General features: G+C 40.3%; 1 protein-coding gene across 1 annotated transcript; it reads left to right on the top strand.

The window, feature by feature from the left end:
- The first annotated feature begins 2,262 nt into the window (after nucleotides 1-2,262).
- Ccnl1 (cyclin L1) lies at nucleotides 2,263-14,348 on the top strand. The gene is made up of 11 exons (XM_051199500.1): nucleotides 2,263-2,709; nucleotides 2,890-2,964; nucleotides 3,580-3,689; nucleotides 9,069-9,189; nucleotides 10,073-10,137; nucleotides 11,800-11,899; nucleotides 12,000-12,104; nucleotides 12,185-12,326; nucleotides 12,515-12,626; nucleotides 12,720-12,818; nucleotides 13,565-14,348. Exons 1-11 carry the CDS (start codon nucleotides 2,404-2,406, stop codon nucleotides 13,911-13,913), a joined length of 1,584 nt encoding a protein of 527 aa, XP_051055457.1. The 5' UTR covers nucleotides 2,263-2,403; the 3' UTR covers nucleotides 13,914-14,348.
- The last annotated feature ends 7,510 nt before the right edge of the window (nucleotides 14,349-21,858 follow it).

The following is a 21,858-nucleotide window of genomic DNA, read 5'->3' as shown; positions in this document are numbered from 1 at the left end:
GGCCTCTACAATTAACCAGTGGCTAGCTCCACCTAGATCTCCAGGCAAAGCTTTGTAAGAACACAAACAAACTATCACCACAATAAAGTTTCCATGAAGTCACATCTTAAGTTTTATTGTTTACATGGGACTGAGTTAATTATCACCAAGCAAATTTTCACCAAATTGTGATGTGCCTAAAATACACCTAAAATTGGTGATGCAGCTATCATGAGTGTTTTCTGCCCCTGAAAACAAAACAAACAAAACCCACCTCACCTATATTTTTTAACACTAATAAAACTCACTGGCTCACCAAGTTGGATTTGGGTGGCATCCATAGTTTGGTCTGTGGTGGGTTCCCTATCTGGGGTAAGTAGATGCTGTGGGTAGTATCTCAGGAAAAGTTTTGTTGTACAACACACCACTTCCCTGAATGTGTCTCTCCTGTGTTTGCACATAAGATGTGGATATGAAATGCCTGCCACAGACCCTATGTTGAGGATCATCTCCTTAGGTAGTGGTGATTTTATCACGAAGGCACACACTTCATAAATGGATTAATCAACTGAAGAGATCATAGCTGAACAAGCAATTAGAACTTGGGGAATAAAGTCCCTGAATATATTGCCTCTCTTCCCTCCTTTCCCCTTTGTTGTTGGTGGGAGTTGCTTTTATCAAGCTCTCCCACCACAAACTTCTGTGTGAACAAAGGCCCACAGGGTATAGGGCCATATGACTGTAACCTGAAACCTCTGAAACCAAAATAAAGCCTTACTGTGAATTTTCTCAGCAATCTGTCAGTGACAAAAAACTATCAGAATTGTTGCATGGTGGTGGCTCAAGCTTTTCCTTCTAGCACCTGGTATACAGAGTGAGTTCCAGGACAGCCAGGGCTACACCGTGAAACCCTGTCTCGAAAAGACAAAACAAAAAGCTATCAGAATCATGGATTTATGAGGTTTTTGTTTGACTAAAGGCTGGGATTAAATGCCCATGTCACCACTTCTAGCTGTATATAAAGATTTTTTTTTTTGTTTTGTTTTGTTTTAGGGGTTTGTTTTGAGAATTTGTATTATGTAACTCTGACTGGCTTGGAAATCCTAATGTAGACTAGTCTGACCCTGAACTCAGAAATCCACCTGACTTTGTCTCCAGAGTGCTTGTTCAAACAAATCAAGTAAAAAGAGGAGCTGTGAAAATGTCTTACTTCTACAGGCATGGTGGTGAACACCTTTAATCTCAGCACTCAGGAGGTAGAGGCAGGCAGATCTCTATGAGTTTGAACCAGTGTAGTCCAGAGTGAGTTCAGGGGCAGTCAAGGCTATATTGAGAAACCTCGTCTTGAAGACACCTCTTCCCCCCCATCTTGCTTCGGTGACATCACTGACAAATAGATGTATCTAAATTCTCCATACTCTCTACAGGTGCAAGATTAAGGCACTTTTCCTCAAGAAGTTAAACAAAGTAACAATTCCTAAACTGTGTTGCTGTGTACTAAGGCAAAGATTTTTCTTCTTCTGCCTAGATGGTATCTCGGAGGATTGAACTGGAATAAAAGGCCATTGGGCGCCCAGAGAGGCTGTACAGATGGAGGCAGGAGGATCAAGTCTTCCAAGGTCAGCCTCAGCCACTTGGAACCTTTAGTGTGAACGTAAAACCACAGGTCTTATCCTAAAAGGAATTAAGAAAGGGTTTATCCTGGAGCCGTTGTGATCCATGCCCAGAGAAGACAAATTTAAGTCACCCCAAATTCCATTAAGAAGAGAGCTGTGTTTTTTACGTTGACATAAGGATAGTGTAATAAACAAGACTCTACTTTCCCCCCTACTCTGCTTAACTACAGGAACCATTCAGGATTAGACTCCCTGGTGTAATGAAGTCTCTGGTGTAACGTCCTCACCCTACATCTATTTTTGGAGCCAAGGATTTTCCAGATTACTATAAACCCAGGGAGGTGAGGTCAGGGCCAGCATACGTTTCCAGGACTACACCCCGACACCCACGCGCGCTGGGCGCTTCCCGGAACCCCGCGCGCTTCCCCTTCCTTGTTTCAGAAACTGTGGAGCTGCCCCATTCGGAGTCACCTTACACACCGGCCGGGGGCAAAGGGCGCAGGGATCTACGGGGTCGACCCTCCAGGCGACCCTGCAGATCACCTAAAGGGAGTTTTAACCTCGTAGCCCTGAGCGGCCTGCGGCTCTCCACGCCCAGCCCCTCCCGCCGGGCGGGACCGAAGGCCGGAGGAACTGGTTGGCGCACGCCGGGGCGGGGCGGGGCCTGGTGACGTCAGGGCGGAAGCAGACGCTGCGTGCAGCGGCCTGGAAGCCGGCGGTCACGGGAATATCTGTCGCGCCGAGGACGCAGGTTAGTCTCGCTTTGGGTTCCGGCTGCGTCGGCCGTGCGTGCAGCTCGCTGGGAACTATGGCGTCCGGGCCTCACCCGACTTCGACCGCTGCCGCCGCCTCCGCTTCGTCCGCCGCCCCGAGCGCGGGCGGCTCCAGCTCGGGCACGACGACCACGACGACGACTACGACCGGAGGGATCCTGATCGGCGACCGCCTGTACTCGGAGGTGTCGCTTACCATCGACCACTCTCTGATTCCGGAGGAGCGCCTCTCGCCTACCCCGTCCATGCAGGACGGCCTCGACCTGCCCAGCGAGACGGATCTGCGCATCTTGGGCTGCGAGCTCATCCAGGCCGCCGGCATTCTCCTCCGGTTACCTCAGGTGAGTCCCGCGGCCGGGTGTAGCGGGAGCTCGGGCGGGCGGGCGGGGAGGGCTGCGGGGACCAGCGGCGCCGCGCGGCCCGGGCGGGGGAAGGGGAGAGAGCGGCCGCACAAAATGGCGGCGGCGCCTGGTGCGGGCCCGCCTGACCCCGGCGCTTCCGTTCTCCTCTCTTGTCTGCAGGTGGCGATGGCAACGGGGCAGGTGTTGTTTCATCGGTTTTTCTACTCCAAGTCTTTCGTCAAACACAGTTTCGAGGTGAGTCGGCGGAGGCGGGCGGGAAGGGATTGCTTCATCCGGAAGCGGGAAGGAAGGGGTAGTAACCAGCTTTTCCAGAAAGGGAGTGGTTAGCCTAGGCCTTTGTACCGAGTTCCTACCCATAAGGAAATGGGGCTCTTAGAACGTGTTTCAAGAACTAGAAAATGGATCCCGAGTCCACGTGCTCTGTTACTACATTTTTCAGCCCCAACTCTGGTCTTAGCTTGATTCAGGGCCAAAATTACGAGCGGTGGAGCAATTAAAGACGTGTACAGCTGGTAAGCCGCGTGCTCTATAAAAGTCGCCCATTATTTTATCTCGCCAAAAGCCCCGTTGTAGCCTAATGTTTCTCTTTAAAAGTAAGTTAATTAAAGCGGGGCTGTGGTGACCCACGCCTTTAATCCCAGCACTGGGGAGGCAGAGACAGGCAGATCCATGGGAGTTTGAGGCCAGCCTGGTCTACAAAGCCAATTCCAGGGTAGACTCCAAAGCTACACAGGGAAACCCTGTCTCGAAAAACAGAATACACGCATAATAAGTTTGTTAGGCTTTGGGCAGGGATGCTTCAGATTTAACTTTTTGTTATAAGTTTTGTTCCCTCCTGGGTTCTTTCAGATTGTTGCCATGGCCTGTATTAATCTTGCGTCAAAAATCGAAGAAGCACCAAGAAGAATAAGAGACGTGATTAATGTATTTCATCATCTCCGCCAGTTAAGAGGAAAAAGGTAAGATTGGCCTATTAAACATAGTCTTTCTTGCTACTGCTGTTTTACACCAATCATCAAGTCAAAACATCTTTTTTTTTCTTAAGTCAGTATGGATGCAAAAGAAAACTGACATTAGTGTTGAGATTCACATAGAGACAATGGAACTTTCAGAAAACCCTCAATTAACCAGCTATCTAAAGTTTGTAGAGAGTTGCATTTGTGGACAATCCTAGCAGTGCTGTGGAGCCAGTCCCCTGGTTTAAGATTAAACAAGAAAGGGAGTACGGTTGGCTCAAGTGGGAGTGTATTCTGTAAGTTATTTTTCCCCTCCCTTCTCTGGAAAACTGAAGGCTGGACCTGAAAGTGCTGTAGTTCAAGTTAATATTGTGGCCAAGTTCCGTGTAGGTTGTTATTCTGCTTGGAGTCCCAGTCTCTTCATCAATTGAGGTTGGTTTTTGTTAGAGTACTTCTCAACATTGAACTACGCTATATCGAATAATACCGGATCTGAAAGGACTGGAGGATGATAAAGTTTGAAGTTTGAAGTCAAAGGGATTGAACAGGTATTTTGTTTTGGTTAGATACAGTCTCAGTGAGTGGGTTAGAAAAATAACAAATTGAGTTGCCTTCAGCTAGGGCTGTTTAACTTGATCTTGTAAGAAAATCCAGTCTGAAACAGTATCTTTGAGGTATAGTAGTGATAATCTGGTAACTTTATGTGGGCCTGTGCCTTCATCATCATCTATGGCACTACCAAAGCTTGTTGCAGGATCCTGTTCTACAGGTGATTGTAGGACATGCTGATTGATAATTGATGGTGTTAATTAGTTTCTGAGGAATTGTGATGAGTTTGAAAGGTTAGCTGTGAAAAGACAAGTTGTTTTGGGAGCTGCGTGTTGCTTAGTCCAAATGAGTATCATACATAGTCTTTATCGGTGGAAATCTGTAAGTAGGTGGCGGTGAAGGTAGTAGCCAGATAAGCAGATATTAACAGTGATTTCAAGGGTAGCATGGTCAAAAATTGCTGCCCTGATTTTTTTTTTAATAGCTTTTTTTTTCTTTTCCATACCTTTTCAGCCTCATTCAGTGTGTTCCCAGATACAAGTTTTTTTTTTTTTTTTTTTTTTTTTTTTTTGTTTGTTTGTTTGAAAGTGTTCTCAGTTGCTGAAGAAAGTAGAGAAATGGGGGATTCCAACTGGTGCTTAGTATGTCCTGATCGAATTCTTTAGTTAAAGGACTCAGATGAAAAGGACATTTTCTAGTATATGAGTCATTGAGCCAACTATAATCACATCTTGACGTTTTTTCCTATGGTACTTAACTTTCCTCCTTCCTTGGTGTCAGAATAGGATCATCTTAGCTATAAAACTTCAGAATTCAAAATAATCCAATCTGACTGACTTTTGTTGGATGCAACTGCATTTTTGATCATCATAAAAGACAATGATTTTGTTTTAATATTACAAGTTGATTATAGCCTGAAATTCTTAAAGAAGTTAATTGCATGGAAGCCCCCCCTTTTAAAAGCAGGATATAAGTGTTTCTATGCATATTACAAGTTTACTCAAACATGTGACTTGTATATGTTATTAACTTCAACTCTTTTTTCCCTTGCAACCGACTATACAGCGACCAGCTACATTTACCAAAGCCTGGGTGATGTGGAGTGGTACATAGAGATGAAGCTGTCGTCATGGCAACAGTGAGTGAAGTATCGAAAATCCCCAAGGAGAAGCCAGTGTTCTGAGAATAGGTCACTGGAATCGGGGACTAACAGGTTGGCCACTGGTGAACCATTTAGAGAAAAAAACAAAACAAAACAAAAAAAACTCCTGTTTCTTGTTATAAGCTTTTTTCTTTGCTGTCCAAGTTATTAAAACTATAGCTTAGTAATGTATTTTGTGTTTTTTGCATTAGGGTATAGTTAGAAAGTATTCATAAATGTTATACTGTAATTAGTTTGTCTTGAATTTTAGTACAATTTGTGAATGTTAACTAGGTTACTGTATGGCCTTGATAGCTACAGGGGCACATTCATGTAGCCTTAATGTCACCGTTTTTAGTCATGGCTACATGAACAGTAAATACCAATGCCCAGTCCTCAATATGAGATAATTGACTTGCCCCCACTCCTGAGTTGTTTTTTTTTTTTTTAATAGTTTGATAGTTCTTCAGAATAGCTGAATTTAAAGGAAAAAAGGAAAGCTATTCCTGACCCAGTAGCTTAAAGATATAATTTGCTGATATATAATAGTCCCAGCATGTTGTTTTTTTCTTTAAAGTCTGTTCATGTCTTTATTGCATTATAAGTTTAATTTGTAAAGGTTTAACTACTGTTAGTAGCAGTTGATCCTATTTTCAATGTGTAAAAGAAAGAATTGTAAGGGTCCAGTTAGTATTGGCGTTTTATCTAACCATCTGTAGTTTATTTCTTTGGTTCTGGGATATCTTCAGTATGACATTTAAGGAATGTTCCTATTTACTTCAAAATAAGCATTAGAAATTTTTGTGTGTTGAGTAGGAATCTTGTCTTCTCCGTGTATATTAATTACCTTGTAACACTTGAGGGAAACTAACCATGCTTGAAGCCTAGTTCTAACTTTGTCATTCATGTGCTGTTTCAGTCATACTATAGAAAGTAGCTATCCCATAAACTTCTAATAAAGAGACCAAGATTTCCTAAAGATTGAAATTTTATTTCAAGTAGGTTAATGAGCAAAGTCTGATAAAGAACCTTCAGAGGCGGAGTTTGGTAGTTTGGAGTGTTGTCAATAGATGTTACTGAGTTCTGAATAGATGAGGACTTAGGCCTCCAGCTTTTAAATGCCACCTCTTCATCTAGTGTTGATCAAGGTTGTTTACTTGATTGGGAGGAAATTCTAGCAGGCCTTGAATCAACTTGATGTATTGCTTAAAATACTTCTGATTGAATTACTTAATATAAAAAGCTTTTGCTTAAATGCTTTTTCAGAGTCTTTGCTTACTGATTTATGGAGACATTTTCTGTTTTATCATGGCATAAATCTGTTAGGTAGTTTTGTATTCATTGAGATTGCCTTCATTTATGAGGTAAATCAATTCTGAACAAAATGAAGGCAAGAGATTATACATTTACAATCTTGGAAAATTGGTAGTGGCAAGACTGAACAAGAACTTAAGACAGTTGAGTTTTAGAAGGTAATGGATTTGTTTCCTTGGTCTATTTTAAAATTGTAAGACATAGAGTTTTAAGATTCAAGGTCTCACTGTGGTAGCTTGGGATGGCCTGTTTATGCCTTAACCATTTCACTCTTGGCATTAAACAAAGCCTGTGCCTTTACATGTTCTTTGGAATTCTGTTGTGGGGAATGTGCTTATTTTAAGATACTTGTTTAAGTAGAATTGGTGACAGATCCTTAAATTTGGCACCAGTTGGTAGCCACAATTGAAAAAAGTGTTCACCAGCTTAATCACATTTTATTACCATTTAAAAATAACTATAAAAAGTTTTCTTAATAAGATATGATATAAATTTTAACTCATGAAGAAGAGTGACATAGAAATTGATGTTAAACTATTTGTATAGGGATTTTAATGGTGCTGTTGGCTGTCTGGATTTTGAGGGTTAAGAGCTAAGCTGTGTACAGATAAAGCACAGGAACCTCTGTGGCTCCTAGTACCAGTTGAAGGATCATTTCTAATGGGCTTGTAGTGGGATTGTCTTCAAATTTTCTTGTAATGCATATATAAAACCTATCTCTTCTTGAAGTATGTTTTCATAAGTATATTGGGTGCTCCCATTTGAGTTAAGTGACTTTTCTCCTAAAGTGCAGTTTGCAGCTATTTGTTCTGATATAAAATGTATTCAAAGCAGGCCATTTCCCCAATTACTGCCTTAAAATTTCTCGCTTTGAAGATGTAGTAGAAATTGAACTTGTTGAAACAGTTTTTTATCTTTACTTTGTTACTATTCATGTTACTTCTGCCAACTGTGAATGGTTTAACACAAAAAGTTACAGAATAACAGTAACTATTTTGCTTTTAAGTGAAAATAAGGAAAAGTGTAAAGTTAATGACTTTTTTAACTCTCATAGCTTCCTACCAGGGTGGTAATTAATGTACTTCATTTTAGACTTTCTGTTCTTTTCTTTTTTTTTTTTTTTTTTTAAGACTTAACCCAGATTGGCTCAACTCACCTGATATAGTGGAGGATGTCCTTGAAGTCTGTCTCCACATCCTTCTACTCCTGCATAGTGCTGGGCTTATGAGTGTGAGCTACTACTCTGGCTCAACATTATTACCTTTAAGTGGTTATGCTTTATTTAAATACTTTGTGTTCAAGCAGGTTATATATTTCAAGCAACTTGGCTGAAATGAATTGAGTATTTGAGAAAACATTTAGATTTTTTTTACCCATATACTTATTGTACAGTTCTTAATAGATGTGTACATCTTGATGGTTAGACATAATGTATCAAAAAAACATGGTAAATTTCATAGGTCACATTAACATTACTTAATTGGCAGATTGCAAGAGAAGCCAGATTGCACTTGCCTAACATGACCTGCTCTCCAGTAGATGAGGCAGGATGGACTCTATAACAAGACTGGCTTTCTTTTAAAGGAACAAACATGATATTCATGAGATAACATTTTATATGAGTAGAGGTGTTCCTTAAAAAAAAAAAACAAACTCAATGAGAAACAACTTTGGGAACATTCCACACAGGCCTCAAATATGATTTCTAAGTTTCAGTTCCTTTTGTGGCCTTAGTCTCACAGGTGCTAGATTGATGAAGTTACCTAGTTTATTCTTAAATCTTTTGTTTTTGTTTGTTTGTTTTTTTTTGTTTGTTTGTTTCATTTGGTAATTGAGCTAATTTTGGGGGATTGTTTGTTTGGCCAGGAGTGGGTGGATAATTAAGCAAACCAATGTTCATATATTTGTGTTGTCCCAGAAGAGAAATCAGAATTAACTACCTTTTCTTCCCGTAGCTTTTAATTTGACTATAAATTTAGTAAAGGGTTTACTCAAAAAAATTTTTTTAAATCTTTGTTCATAATAGAACTTTATAGTAAATGGGATCACATTGGTTCTTGTCATTGGGAAGCTTCTAGGAGGTTGTGGTTTGTGCCAGTAATGTTTTATCACTGAAGTTAAGTGCATAAGTAGAAGAAAAAGAAAAGTCAGACCTAAGAATGTGTTTTTTAGGTTATGTTAGTTTTAGGAGCTTTGTCTAGTTACATATAATTAGCATAACTTGGACAGCATAAGATTAATGCTTTAACTTGTTAGCAGGAGTTTAAAAAGCTGGTTTCTGTTGCCAATAGTTGGTTGGAAGGGAAAATGGAGATGCCACAAATAAAAGGTTTTTGGATGTGCAAAACAGTTTTGATTTTATTTCTTAAAAACTATAGGACTCCAAGCCCTCTGATCCTTGATCAGAACTACATTAACACCAAAAATCAAGTTATCAAGGCTGAAAGAAGAGTGCTAAAGGAGTTGGGGTTTTGTGTTCATGTCAAGCATCCCCATAAGGTGAGTTATAGAATGTAGAAATTACATTTTGTAAGTATTAGGGCTTTTCCTAAAATTTTGACTTGTTTGTGTTGAGTTTTCAAAAGCTTTTTTGTATGTTGATGTTTGTCAGAAAAATAGGACTCAAAACAGACTTTATTTGTGATTGTGTGATCATGAATACTGTGTGGCTAAGTTTTCGGTTTTCTGTCTAACAAGCTCATGTGATGACTTCCTCATGTAAGGAATGAATTGTGTAGAAAATACCATGTTAAAAAGTGTTGAAAATGGTAGCTGCTCACTGTAAACCATTAATAAAAGCTTTCCCTTTTGGCTTTCCTATTACCCTTCTGAACAGTAGTTACAAGAATTAGATTATTGAAGATAGTTAGCTCTGCTGTTAACTGGGTGACGATGGTATTTTCAACTTCCTTTTTTTATATAGTCATAAATCGATAATAGCAGTTCAGAAACACTTGATATGAACTGATAGTTAATGTGTATTTGGTATGTCTTAATGGGAACCAAATGCAACACAATCATTCTATCACTGAGTTATATGTAGCTTTTTAAAAGAAACTTTAATGTGTAAGGTTTTACTGCAGAAATTAATTAAAACAGTGCTTGGTGTTCTAGAAAATGTGCTGTGGCCATTGTGTACTCTCAGTATAAATTCTACCCTTTTTTGGTGAATGTTAGAAACACTGAGTTATTAACCACACCTATAAGCATATTTTTATAGAATTGAGTAATAATCAACACTGAGTCTTCTATGTTTTATGTTGGCCTTTATTCAGAATTTTATAGGAATTGAAGCTGTAACGCTTGAAATGCTTTATTCATTGAACTCTGCTGTGAAAGAGCCACCAATACACTAAATAGTTTTTTTCTTCCTTGTCCTCAGATCATTGTAATGTATTTACAAGTCTTAGAATGTGAACGTAACCAAACCCTGGTTCAAACTGCCTGGTAAGTTGCTTTTTTACATTTCTTCTTTAGTCAGGAAAACAGAAGCAGAAATAAAGTAAGTTTCATTTTTTTCTTTCCAAAATAATGAAATAAGTTTGTTTTGGGGATTTTGTTTTTGTTTTTTAACCAAAAGGTAAATAATGCTTATTTCTGCTTCCTGTTTTCTTGGCTTGACTAATTATTTTTAATGGAGAACTCAATTTAACTTTGTTCTTTTTTCTACTCTTTAATTAAAGGGTAGTCCATGATGGTAAGTCATAGAACTCTGCCCTCTGCACTTCAGCCCATGACCTCAGGATGGCCTGATTGGCTAGCCTGCTCTCCAGCCAATCCAGTGCAAGCTCTCATCCGAGATTCACTGAAGTGGTCCATATCCATCTGGCAGCATCTTCTAGTTCTGTCGGGGTGTCAAAAGGATTTGTATATTTGCTTCTAGAAGTAACTATGCATCATGCCTATGTATTTAATGTATACCTGTAACTATCAAAATGAATATTTCATTTTTGATAGACTGTTGTCCAGCCATTATGAATTGTTTTTTTTTTAATTGGGTTCAATTAAACTTCTACTTTGAAGTGTGTATAACATCCCTTCTACTAAAGGAGGCTATCTTAAGCGTGTAGCTTTAAATGGAAACCTATTGCCATTTTAGGTTACTCCAGCTATTGAGCCATTGCAGGCAGTGATGTAAGAAGCATTTTAATTTTAAAAAGAGAAGTTGGTGTTACTTAAATATTTTTGAACTCGGGCCTTTGAGGTACAGAAGAGTTAAGCAAGGAAATTGTGGTTTAGTCATAAATGATTCATATGACTTAATAAACAAGCATTAAATAATTCTGGACTTTTCCAAAAATATGTCTTTTTTTTCCTAATGACTGCCATGCTTCTCTTGGACTCAGTAGATACTGGTAACATTAGAAAAGCCAATTACTTTATTAAAATGCATGACTTTTTAATGTATTCTGTGCAGCAACAAAAAAAAAAGTTTTAAGTGAGTGTAAGAATTTTAGAAATAATCTGTTTAATTTCTAGCTCAGGGTTTTCAGCCAGTTAGTTTTTTAGTTAAGGAATTTCATAGGAAAGTTTCACTAGAAGTTTATGTAATTAGATCATTGCTTTTATTTATGCTTAATTACAAAAAAGGTATGTAAACAAGGCCATTATGCTGTACTTATTGCTCACTTCTCTACCTAGATTTTTTTTGAAGTGGTTTTTTTCTTTCTAACTGTAAGAGTAACTTGATGGTTTCTTACTAAAATTACCTTTTTACCCCTGTTCCTGATATTGAATTTTTTTTTTTTTTTTTTTAAAGAACTTGGTTGACACTGCTTTTCATTATGGATAAAGGAGAGATGGTCAGTAACTAATGGCTTGAAGTATTGTTAGAGTGGTGAATTCTGAACCTCATGTCAGAATTGATTTCATAAATCATTGCCTTTTATAACTATGTTGAAAGAATTTTGGGGTAAGATCTATATTGCTAATATGGAACTGTTTACAAGTGCTGTGGAAAGGGTTAGAAATTGTTAACATGGTAAATTTTAAAGATGTGAACATAAGGAGAAGAAAAAAGAATGAAGTAGATTGAGTCTCCAATTTTATGTGCACTTCAGAAGAATTGATTTGCTTATGGACTAAGCTTATAGCTGAAATGTTTTTCAGGAATTACATGAATGACAGTCTTCGAACCAATGTTTTCGTTCGCTTTCAACCAGAGACTATAGCATGTGCTTGTATCTACCTTGCAGCTAGAGCACTTCAGGTAGGTATATGGCCTACTGGGTTTTACAAAGTGAATTCCAGGAGTTTTATTACTTCTGAGACAAGTGTAAACTTGTAACATTCTGTTTTTAATCATTTAGATTCCATTGCCAACTCGGCCACATTGGTTTCTTCTTTTTGGTACCACAGAAGAGGAGATTCAGGAAATCTGCATAGAGACACTTAGACTTTATACCAGGAAAAAGGTAATTTTGATTACTCAGTTTGGTGCTGATGCAATTTCCAAGAATGTAAAGGGAATACTAACTTTATTTTCATCCAACAGCCTAACTATGAATTGCTAGAAAAAGAAGTAGAAAAAAGAAAAGTAGCCTTACAGGAAGCCAAGTTAAAAGCAAAAGGATTGAATCCTGATGGAACTCCGGCCCTTTCAACTCTTGGTGGATTTTCTCCAGCCTCTAAACCATGTAAGATACTGTCAGAATTAACTGTGATATGAGCATTGGTCAGTTGCTTAGAGACCATTAAAATACTGTCACTGGGGTTTTTTGGGGACAAATCAGTCTAAGGATTAGAAGTGTAGTCTTTTGGTTGTGTTGGAAACTTGTTCTCTGCTAAACCTTGCCCTTAACATATTGTCCTTGTCTGTTAAAAGCGTCACCAAGAGAAGTAAAAGCTGAAGAGAAGTCACCAATCTCCATTAATGTGAAGACAGTCAAAAAAGAACCTGAGGATAGACAGCAGGCTTCAAAAAGCCCTTATAATGGGTGAGTGTGCTTCAAGGGCTGAATATTCACCTTTAAACCTTTGCACATCCTAAGACAATGTCAAAATTACCTCCTGCATTTTCTTTTTTTAAGTGTAAGAAAAGACAGCAAGAGAAGCAGAAACAGCAGAAGTGCTAGTAGATCAAGGTCAAGAACCAGATCCCGCTCTAGATCACACACCCCAAGAAGACAGTGAGTAATGGGTCTTTTGTGGGTTGGGCTTAGAGCATTTGAAAAGAGGTCTTTAGACTAGGGGGAGGTATTTGGGGGTTTTGTTTAGTGGTGGGGGGAGGTGTAGCACCAGTTTGCTAGGATTATAAGCATTAGGGTTAACATTAAGAGACATAAACTTAGACACACTTTGAATGTGTGTGGTGCTTCAGTTGTGTGTTTTAAATATGCCCAAATGTTGTTACATGAAATTTTGTAAAAAGTCAGTTCTCTGCTTCCACTTTGTGGGTCTCAGATCAAACCCTGGTCTCTTTGGACTTGATGGCAGGCCCCTTTACCTGTTGAGCCATCCCTTAATTGGCATTTTATACATTGTTTTGTTCCCACACACCTCATTTTACAAGAAATGCCATTGAGGTATATGTATAAAAAGAAAGCTATTCTTCGCATTGTTTGTTAGAAATAGGAATATTTCATTAATGTTATATTACAAAGCCCAAAACTTGCAGTCAGCTTTTAATTGGGTTGTAGGTTTCTTCTGGTAGTTGAATGGTAATGGTTCTAGGTTAATGGTTCTAGGACACATTGGCAACTTCCTTCTCTGGAATAGGATGTTTTGTCAGGGTGGGTAGACTGAGGAGCATGGTCTGTCAGTTTAACTTTTCAATGCTCATGGCTGATTCTTGAGAGCTTGATAATGAACAACAGTTAATGATCAATTCCCACTAGAAACTGAACCTAAATTTGAAACTTTTTATTGTCTTAAGTTATAATAATAGGCGAAGTCGATCTGGAACGTACAGCTCAAGATCAAGAAGCAGGTCCCGCAGTCACAGTGAAAGCCCTCGAAGACATCATAATCATGGTTCTCCACACCTTAAGGCCAAACATACCAGAGAAGATTTAAAAAGCTCAAATAGACATGGTCATAAAAGGAAAAAATCTCGGTCTCGATCTCAGAGCAAGTCTCGGGATCACTCAGATGTTACCAAGAAACACAGGCATGAAAGGGGACATCACAGAGACAGGCGTGAAAGATCTCGATCCTTTGAGAGATCCCATAAAGGCAAGCACCATGGTGGCAGTCGCTCAGGACATGGCAGGCATAGGCGTTGACTTTCTTCCTCTGACACTGCATCATCGGTTCCAGGTTGTGCAGTATGATGTATGGACTCAATCAAAACAAAGCAAACTGATTAGGAATTGATTTATTAAAATTGTCTAGGTCTCTAGAAACACTGAGGACATTTTCTTTGGAAAAGAACTATGTTAAGGTTTTTTGCACATTAAAATGCCCTAGCAGTATCTAATTGAAAACCATGGTCAGGTTCAATTGTACTTTATTATAGTTGTGTATTGTTTATTGCTACAAGAACTGGAGCGTGAATTCTGTAAAAATGTATCTTATTTTTATACAGATGAAACTTGCAGACACTGTTCTATTTAAGTGGTTATTTGTTTAAATGATGGTGAATACTTTCTTAACACTGGTTTGTCTGCATGTGTAAAGATTTTTACAAGGAAATAAAATACAAATCTTGTTTTTCTAAATGGCTTCAGAGATACCTTATTTAAAATTGCTAAGAAGCAATATTTTAATAGCAAGGTAGCTTTCCACTTATTTCCGACAGGTAATTTGGGATAAAGTTAGAGTGTACAGTCTAAGGAAAAGCAAATAGTGGCCTGGTAATATTACTGAACCACTAAAATGCAAGAACCTATTAAAGGTAATTTTAAATATTAACTATTTGTAATTGAAAAATACCATAAGGCTAAGATCTATAGAGATTTTAAGTGGTTTAGCGTTCCTGACATTCATTGGTACCGCTTAATCTAGGATTGTCAGATTCATTAATGAGAGTAAAAAATTGATTACAAAAGCATGGAATAATTCATGCACAAATGGTTATCAAGTTACTAGAGATGCTTTGGCAAAGGAGAGTATATGGTGCTACTTAGATTGGGTTATGTTTAAACATCAAGACTTCAGTGTATTGTGTGCAAGATGGGGTAAGAGGCAGGGGCCAGCCACTGCAGGTGTCGTCAGAAGATCACCTTGCGCAGTCAGTTCTGTTGAGTTCGAGTCATCAGGTTCATGTGTGGTGAGCACATAAATCCTCTTGAGTCACCTCAGCAGCTTCTACATAATTGTTTAAAACATGTTTTGAGACATGGTCTCAGGCTTGTGGCCTAGAACTCAAGAGATCACCTTATTAAATAAAGGTCAGCTGTAAGTTGATAGGCCTGTCTCTAGGCAAAGTAGAAGACAGTCTTAGAAGAAAGGAATGTGGAAAAAAAGCTATGCTTTAGTCAATATTTTTATTTAGTCTGAAGATTCTGTACATTTATACAGTGTATTTTGACTATCTGCACCATTATCTTCAACTTAAGCACTGCTCCCCTCCCGCCCTCCAGTCTCCATCTCAGCTTCCTGTCCTTCCACTTTTGTTCCTGTCATTGCTATCATTGATAACCCTGCATCCAGTCAGTGCTCATGTGTGTGGAGGAGATTATGCACTGAGGCTGACAGCCATATCAGATCGACTCTTCCCCAGCAATCACCTAATAATTCCTCTGCCAGGGATTGGGCCTTCTTAAAATCTTGAAACATTTTTTTCTTTATTCAATCATACAATACATCCCTTCTGCAGCCTCCATTCCTAGTCTCCCTCCCTATCATGCCTCCCAGATCCACTGCTTTGCCTTCAGAACAGGGGCAGGAATATCAACTGAAGGCTATAGCAGCATGCAGTAAGACTAGGCACAAAGCTTCAAGGCTGGATGAGGTAACCCAGTCAGAGGAAAAGCGCCCCAAGAGCAGGCAGGAGCATCAGACACCCCCACTCCCACAAAAACCCCAAGCTAAACAACAGCAACATATGCAGAGGACCTAGCACAGACTCATGCAGATTCTGTGGTTGCCCCTTCAGTCTGAGCCCCTGTGAGCCCTGCTTAGTTAATTCTGTGTTCTGGTATCTTCTACCCTTCTGGCTCCTACTGTCCTTCCAAACTTCTCAGGGGTTTCCTATGCTCTGCCTAATATGTGACTGTGGGTCCCTACTTCTGCTTGCATCAGCTGCCACATGAAGCCTCTATGATAACAATTGGGCTAGGTACTGACCTATGAATATAGCAGAACATCATTAGGAGTCATTTCCCTGGCTTTTTAAAGTTTTTGTTTACTTACTATTTCTTGGCCAGTCATATTTCGTTCAGCCCTAGGTCTCTGGGCCACCCAGCTCCCTATTCCTGGTCATCCAGGCAGTTTTAGGCATGGACTCTTGTGGTGTGGGTTTCAAGTTAGTCTAGTCATTTGTTGTCCACTCCCAGAAGCTCCGAGCCCAGCCACCATTGCCCCAGCATGTCTTTCAGGCCGGACAGGTTGTGGGTCAAAGGTGTTTTGGCTGAGTTGGGGTCCCAGTCTTACAACTCGATGCCTTTCCTGGTTACAGAAGATCCTAGCCATTCTAACAGGTTAAGATGGCATCTCAAAGTAGTTTTGGTTTCCATTTCTCTGATAGCTAGGATGTTGAACATTTTGTTTCTCAGCTACTTGAGAATCTCTTTAGCTCTGTGCCCCATTTTTTACTGGATTATTTGATCTTTTGATGTCTAGTTTCTTGAGTTCTTTGTATATTTTGGAGATAGTCCTCTGTCTGATGTGAGGTTGGTGAAGATCTTCCCATTCTGTAGGCTGCCATTTTGTCCTGTTGACAGTGTCCTGTCTGTGCCTTACAGATGCTTTTCAGTTTGATGAAGTTCTATTAATTGTCAGTCTTAGTGTCTTCACTATTGGTGTTCAGTTTAAGAAGTTGTCTCCTGTGCCATTGCCTTCAAGAAGACATCTGAGCAGCATGTACATAGAACTGTGGGTGTGTCTTGACTGTACCTATCAGCGCTAAGAGCAGTGATCAGTTTTTACCTAACCCTTTGAATACCCTACAGGTTTATTACTTCATCCCCTTATTGGGGAAACTGCACATAGGATGTTACCAAAACAGCTTCATGACTCTGGTCTACTTAGCAGTAACATGTTAGGTCCTTGGCCAGTATATTTCTTTAGTAATCTCACCTCTTAGATCTGCTCACTTGAATGTGAACTATAAAATTGCTTTCAGGCCACTTGTAAAAGGTGTCTATGAAGCAAGCACTTAATTTGTGAGCGTGGGGGGAAGAGGATGGGAAGAGGCAGGGTTGAGAACAGGGACTTATAGGTGTGCCCTGGCTGGCTTGGAACTCTATATACTAACTAGCCTCTAACTTGCAGAGTCCTACCAGTCTCCATTATTACTGAGTTGTGTACCACTATGCCTAGCTGAAACTGATTTAGTGCACACGTAGGTCCTAACTCCATGACCATGTTGTATATATGCATATATTCCAGAATCTGAAAACACCCAAACACTTCTGGTTCGTACTTGAAATTTTTTTTTTTTTTTCTTTTTTATCCCCTCCAAGAAACAGTCTCATGTATAGTCCATGCTGACCTTGAATTCACTGCAGCCTTCAAGTGCTGAAAGGATAAGAAGTTCCAACATGCCTGGTTAAGAGTTTTATTTCAAAGTAGTTATAGACAACAAAAACGTTGCAAAAATGTAGACTTTTACTCAGATTCCCTAAATGTTATCATCCCCTCTATGTCTTTTCTGATATTTTGGAGATGTCCCTTTATATGTAAGTGCTTAATCCTGTATTCCATATTAAAAAAAAAAAAAAAAAAAGAAGCTGTTTTCTATCCACATTATAATTACCCAAGTTCGGGGTCTGTTGACCTTATTTAATCACAATCATGGTTTGGGATGTAATTTTGAATAGTGTTTGCCTGAGTTCTTTGATGGTGTATTTCTCCCTCCCTCCCTCCCTCCCTCCCTCCCTCCCTCCCTCCCTCCCTCCCTCCCTCTCTCTCTCTCTCTCTCTCTCTCTCTCTGTCTCTCTCTCTCTCTCTCTCTCTGTGTGTGCTTGTGTGTGTGTGATACTCTTTACAAATCTGTCTACCTGCTGGAACTAGACGTGACAGGACCCATGCTCAGGAATAGCAGCTTTTGTTGTGTTCAGAATACTTGCACAAGATAAAGCCAGTCAACATCCTGGCCCAGAACTAGAAGGACTGGCTAGCCCCCCACCTCTCCTGGAGGCACCATTGATGGAGGTCAGTTTTCAAGTTGAGGCCCCTGATAAGTGGACCAGGCACCAATGGATGGCATACTCAAAATATATGGGCTGCATGAATTGGATACATGGGTTGTTAACAAATAAGGGGACAAAGTTGGGAGGTGGGAGTGAGCGGGAAGTGGATCTGGGAGGAGAGGGGCTTAATATGAAATTCTCAAAGAACTTTTTTTCTAATTCCAGCGTCCCCTATGTCAGTTGCATTCCACAGTATGAGCTTTCCACTCACGTAGTCCTTGTGTTGCTGCAACAAAATACCGGACAAAAATAATTTAAGGAGGGGCTAGAGAGATGGCTCAGCTGTTAAGGGCACTGACACTGACTGCTTTTCCAGAGGACCTGGGTTCAATTCCCAGCACCAGCATGGCAGTTCATGGTAACTCCAGCTCCAGGGGATCTGGCACCTTCACACACACATATATGCAGAAAAAACACCAATGCAAATACATAAAATAAGTATCTTTAAAAAATACCTTAAGGAAAGGTTTATTGGGTTGATGTTTATAGTCCCAGGGGATAAGTCCATTATATCCATGAAGGTGGGAAAGAGAAGGCAGCTAGTCATATTGTGTCTTCAGGAAGCAGAGAGTAGTGAGAACCTGTGTTCAGTTTGTTTTCTTTATTCATTCCAGGACCCCAACTCGAACAATGGTACTGTCCACTTTTAAGGTGCATATTCCTACACCATCCTCATCTAGATAAAAATCCCTTTACAGACATAACCAGACACTTGTTCCCATGGTGATTCTAAATCCCATCAAACTGACAAATTAATTGCCCCCCCCCATGGAGTGGGTATAAGTATCTCAGTGTGGCCAAATAGAATACATTGTAACAGTTCTTTGTGGAGCAGGCAGGGGTGCTGGGAATGAATTTAGGACTTGACACACATTGGCAAGCATTCTGTCACTGAGCTACAGCCTCAGCCCTAAAATAGTCCTTGTGTCCCACTAATAATGAATTTTATTTTTAAAAAAAAACATAGGAAACCAAGCAAGTTGATTAATGCGTGCAGTGTGTACCATGCAGGAGAAACCACAGAAAAGAACTCTCAACAGTGGCCCAGAGCTTCGGTTTACACTGCATCTTCGCTAAAGAACAGGAGGATTATAGAAAGGTGGCAAAATGGACATCAGGTTTGGCTTTTGGCCTTCACAGCTGGGGGCATTATGAAAAGTGAGTATGGAAATAAACGAATGAAGGTGTATGGAATCCTCCGATGTCACATCTACACTGCTAAGAGGGCTCATTCTGTGATTAAGATGGCTTTTCTGAACCTGCTTTCCTGGAATCTTTGTAAGCAACACTTAGCCCAGAATCTGATTGGAGTTATTGCTGAGACTGTTTCTGAACTCATTCCCACATTCACTTATGCTCTCATTGAAGAGTGAAATTTTATCTTCAATCATTGTGCAAAATGTGCAAGGGGTCCAGTGCCTTCCCTAAACCAGACAGGACAGAAAGCTACAATCACCAAGAGCCCCATACTGATCCATACCCACTATTTTGTTTGTTTGTTTGTTTGTCTTTAACATAGCCCTGGATCAAATTAAATTTGTGAAGTATGCATGTATTGTAACACCAAGTTAAGATGAACACTTTAAAAACCCTGGGGCTGGAGAAAACCCAATTTGTTTCCCAGAAGCTATGTTGGTGGCTCACAAATGGGCTTAATAGTGGCTGCCACTTACTAGCAGTGTCATGTCACAGTCTCATGTATTTCTTCCCCACAACAGAGGTTTGGAAAGATGCACAAAAGAGCTGGAGATATATCTCACTGGTAGAGTGCTTGTTTAACATGCACATGTATGACATTTATGCCATCTGTGTTTCTCTGGTGTGTGTAACCAGATCTCTTGGGAACATCAGCAATGGCCCAAAAGAGGATGAAAAGACTTTAAAGGTCATGATAACTCCACTCCAAATGTGTAGGACTTGGCTACTGTTTCCAGATTTGTCATCTTTCTGGGACAATCCTTTCCAGACATGATCAGCGCTCATGTGGGCAATCCTCTTTCCCAGCACAGAGCATTGAGGTTGCAATACAAATCTGTAATAAGTACCTTTGCCACTAGACGTCACTGTTAGGCCAAGCATGATGAACAGTCTTGAAGTTTCAAATCAGCTGAATCACAAAGCCTTATTCTGAACACAGTAGGGAACTGTTTCCAAAGAATTGCAAGTATCTTTGGGCATGCCGTCCTAATCCTAATGTCTTCTAGCTTAATTAATATATTGGCATGTATAACCCTTAATATAAGCAGAACACGCCTGATGGCATTCTATCTCACATTTAACTTTTTACCCTTCCTGCCTTATTTTATTATTTATTTACTGCATTGCTGGGAATTGAACCTAAGTCCTTATGCATGTTAAACAAGCACTCTACCAGTGAGATACATCTCCAGCTCTTTTTGTGCATCTTTCCAGACCCCTGTTGTGGGGAAGAAATACATGACATGACACTGCTAGTAAGTGGCAGCCACTATTAAGCCCATTTATGAGCCACCAACATAGCTTCTAGGAACCAAACTTGGGTTTTCTCCAGCCCCAGGGCATCTAACGTTCTCTGAGGACTCCTGTGTTCATGTGTTCATACCCACACACCATATACACACAATTAAAAAAAAGAAATTTAAAAACTCTGTGTTGCAGAGTCCAAATACTTAGCCACTATACTGTGTATCAACCTATTGCTTTTACTAGAGTCCTGTTTTAATCTACCTTTCCATTTCCAGATATGGGTTCACTGGCATCTTTATGAAGAATCTATAATGAGACAAAACCATCAAAGGCCTTTTGGAGCTCTGGAGTAGACGCTGCTCACCAGCTAAGTGCAATTGGAACTAGTCCAGCAGTGTGACACAGCTGTCTGTCCCTGAGGCCAGCCTACCCTCTAGGTGTTCAGGTCTTGAGATAGACTATCCAGTGTTGGGCTTAGAGACTGAAGGACACCAGTGTTCCATGCCTAGCCACTGCTTTCTTCAATTAATGTCTACTTGCTTTAGGAACTTCTCAACTTAAGTCTAGAGCTACCTAGTAGGGTGTGGGCTTACGAAGGAAGGCATAGTCGAGTAGTGGGGGATCAACCTTCAAGTTAAGCCCTGATAGGGTGTGATGACTTATAAAGGAAGGGCCTGGGGAGTCAGGAGTCATGGAGGAGTGAAGGAGAATGGGCTCTAGAGTGAGGCTGGTCTTCAATAGAAGTCTGCTTCTCCTACTTGGTGGCTATGTGGCCCAGTTAAACTGTCTGAGGTAGTTTCTTCACCTGTGGATTATCTAGGATAATGCTTCCGTTCTATGATTGTGGAGTTAACAATGAACACAGAGACACTGGCACACAGGAGGAGGTCCTCTATCCTGTCATCACTTCCTTGAAGGCACAGTGTCAAATCCAGCGATGAGAAAAGCTGCCGCTGACGTCATGTGCCAGGCGGAGCGCCAGTGCCTTTCCTAAACACTGGCAGGCAGTCGCATGATTTGAGTATTTTAAACTCATTGCTCTATGCTGGCAAGAAACTTTTCTTGTGCCTAACCTGATTGTCCAATTAAACTCCAACTAGAGATGAACTCTTCAGTTCCTCCTTGTATCCCTTCCCTGAGCCAGACACTTCGAACAGTAAGTACTCATCAGTAGGCTGTGAGAAATTCCTAGATACCAGTTCCCAGGTGTTAACGTAGTGTGTTCATGGTAGGCAATGGGTCAGTTCTGGAAATACCAAAGTGAAGGAAACCTCACTGGGGAGCTTCTGCTGCAGCTAGAACTTTCTCATCTCAAAAGGCCCCACAACCATCTTACTCCTGGGGAATGACTTCCTTTGCTAAAACAATCTGATCCATAGTGTACCAAACAGGAAGTAAAGTCAAGTACACAGCCTGAAACCCTCTGCAC

The sequence above is a fragment of the Phodopus roborovskii genome, unplaced genomic scaffold, assembly GCF_943737965.1.
Source record: "Phodopus roborovskii unplaced genomic scaffold, PHOROB, whole genome shotgun sequence".
Taxonomy (NCBI): Eukaryota; Metazoa; Chordata; class Mammalia; order Rodentia; family Cricetidae; genus Phodopus; species Phodopus roborovskii.
Note: the sequence above shows the minus strand (reverse complement) of the source record. Positions and strands in the feature narration are given on the sequence as shown.

Bases quoted from the DNA above. Each gene is read 5' to 3' on its own strand.
- Ccnl1 (XM_051199500.1), top strand. From the start codon at position 2,404: ATGGCGTCCGGGCCTCACCCGACTTCGACCGCTGCCGCCGCCTCCGCT. The intron at 10,138-11,799 runs GTAAGTTGCTTT...AATGTTTTTCAG, and splicing joins ACCCTGGTTCAAACTGCCTG to GAATTACATGAATGACAGTC. The intron at 11,900-11,999 runs GTAGGTATATGG...TTAATCATTTAG, and splicing joins TTGCAGCTAGAGCACTTCAG to ATTCCATTGCCAACTCGGCC.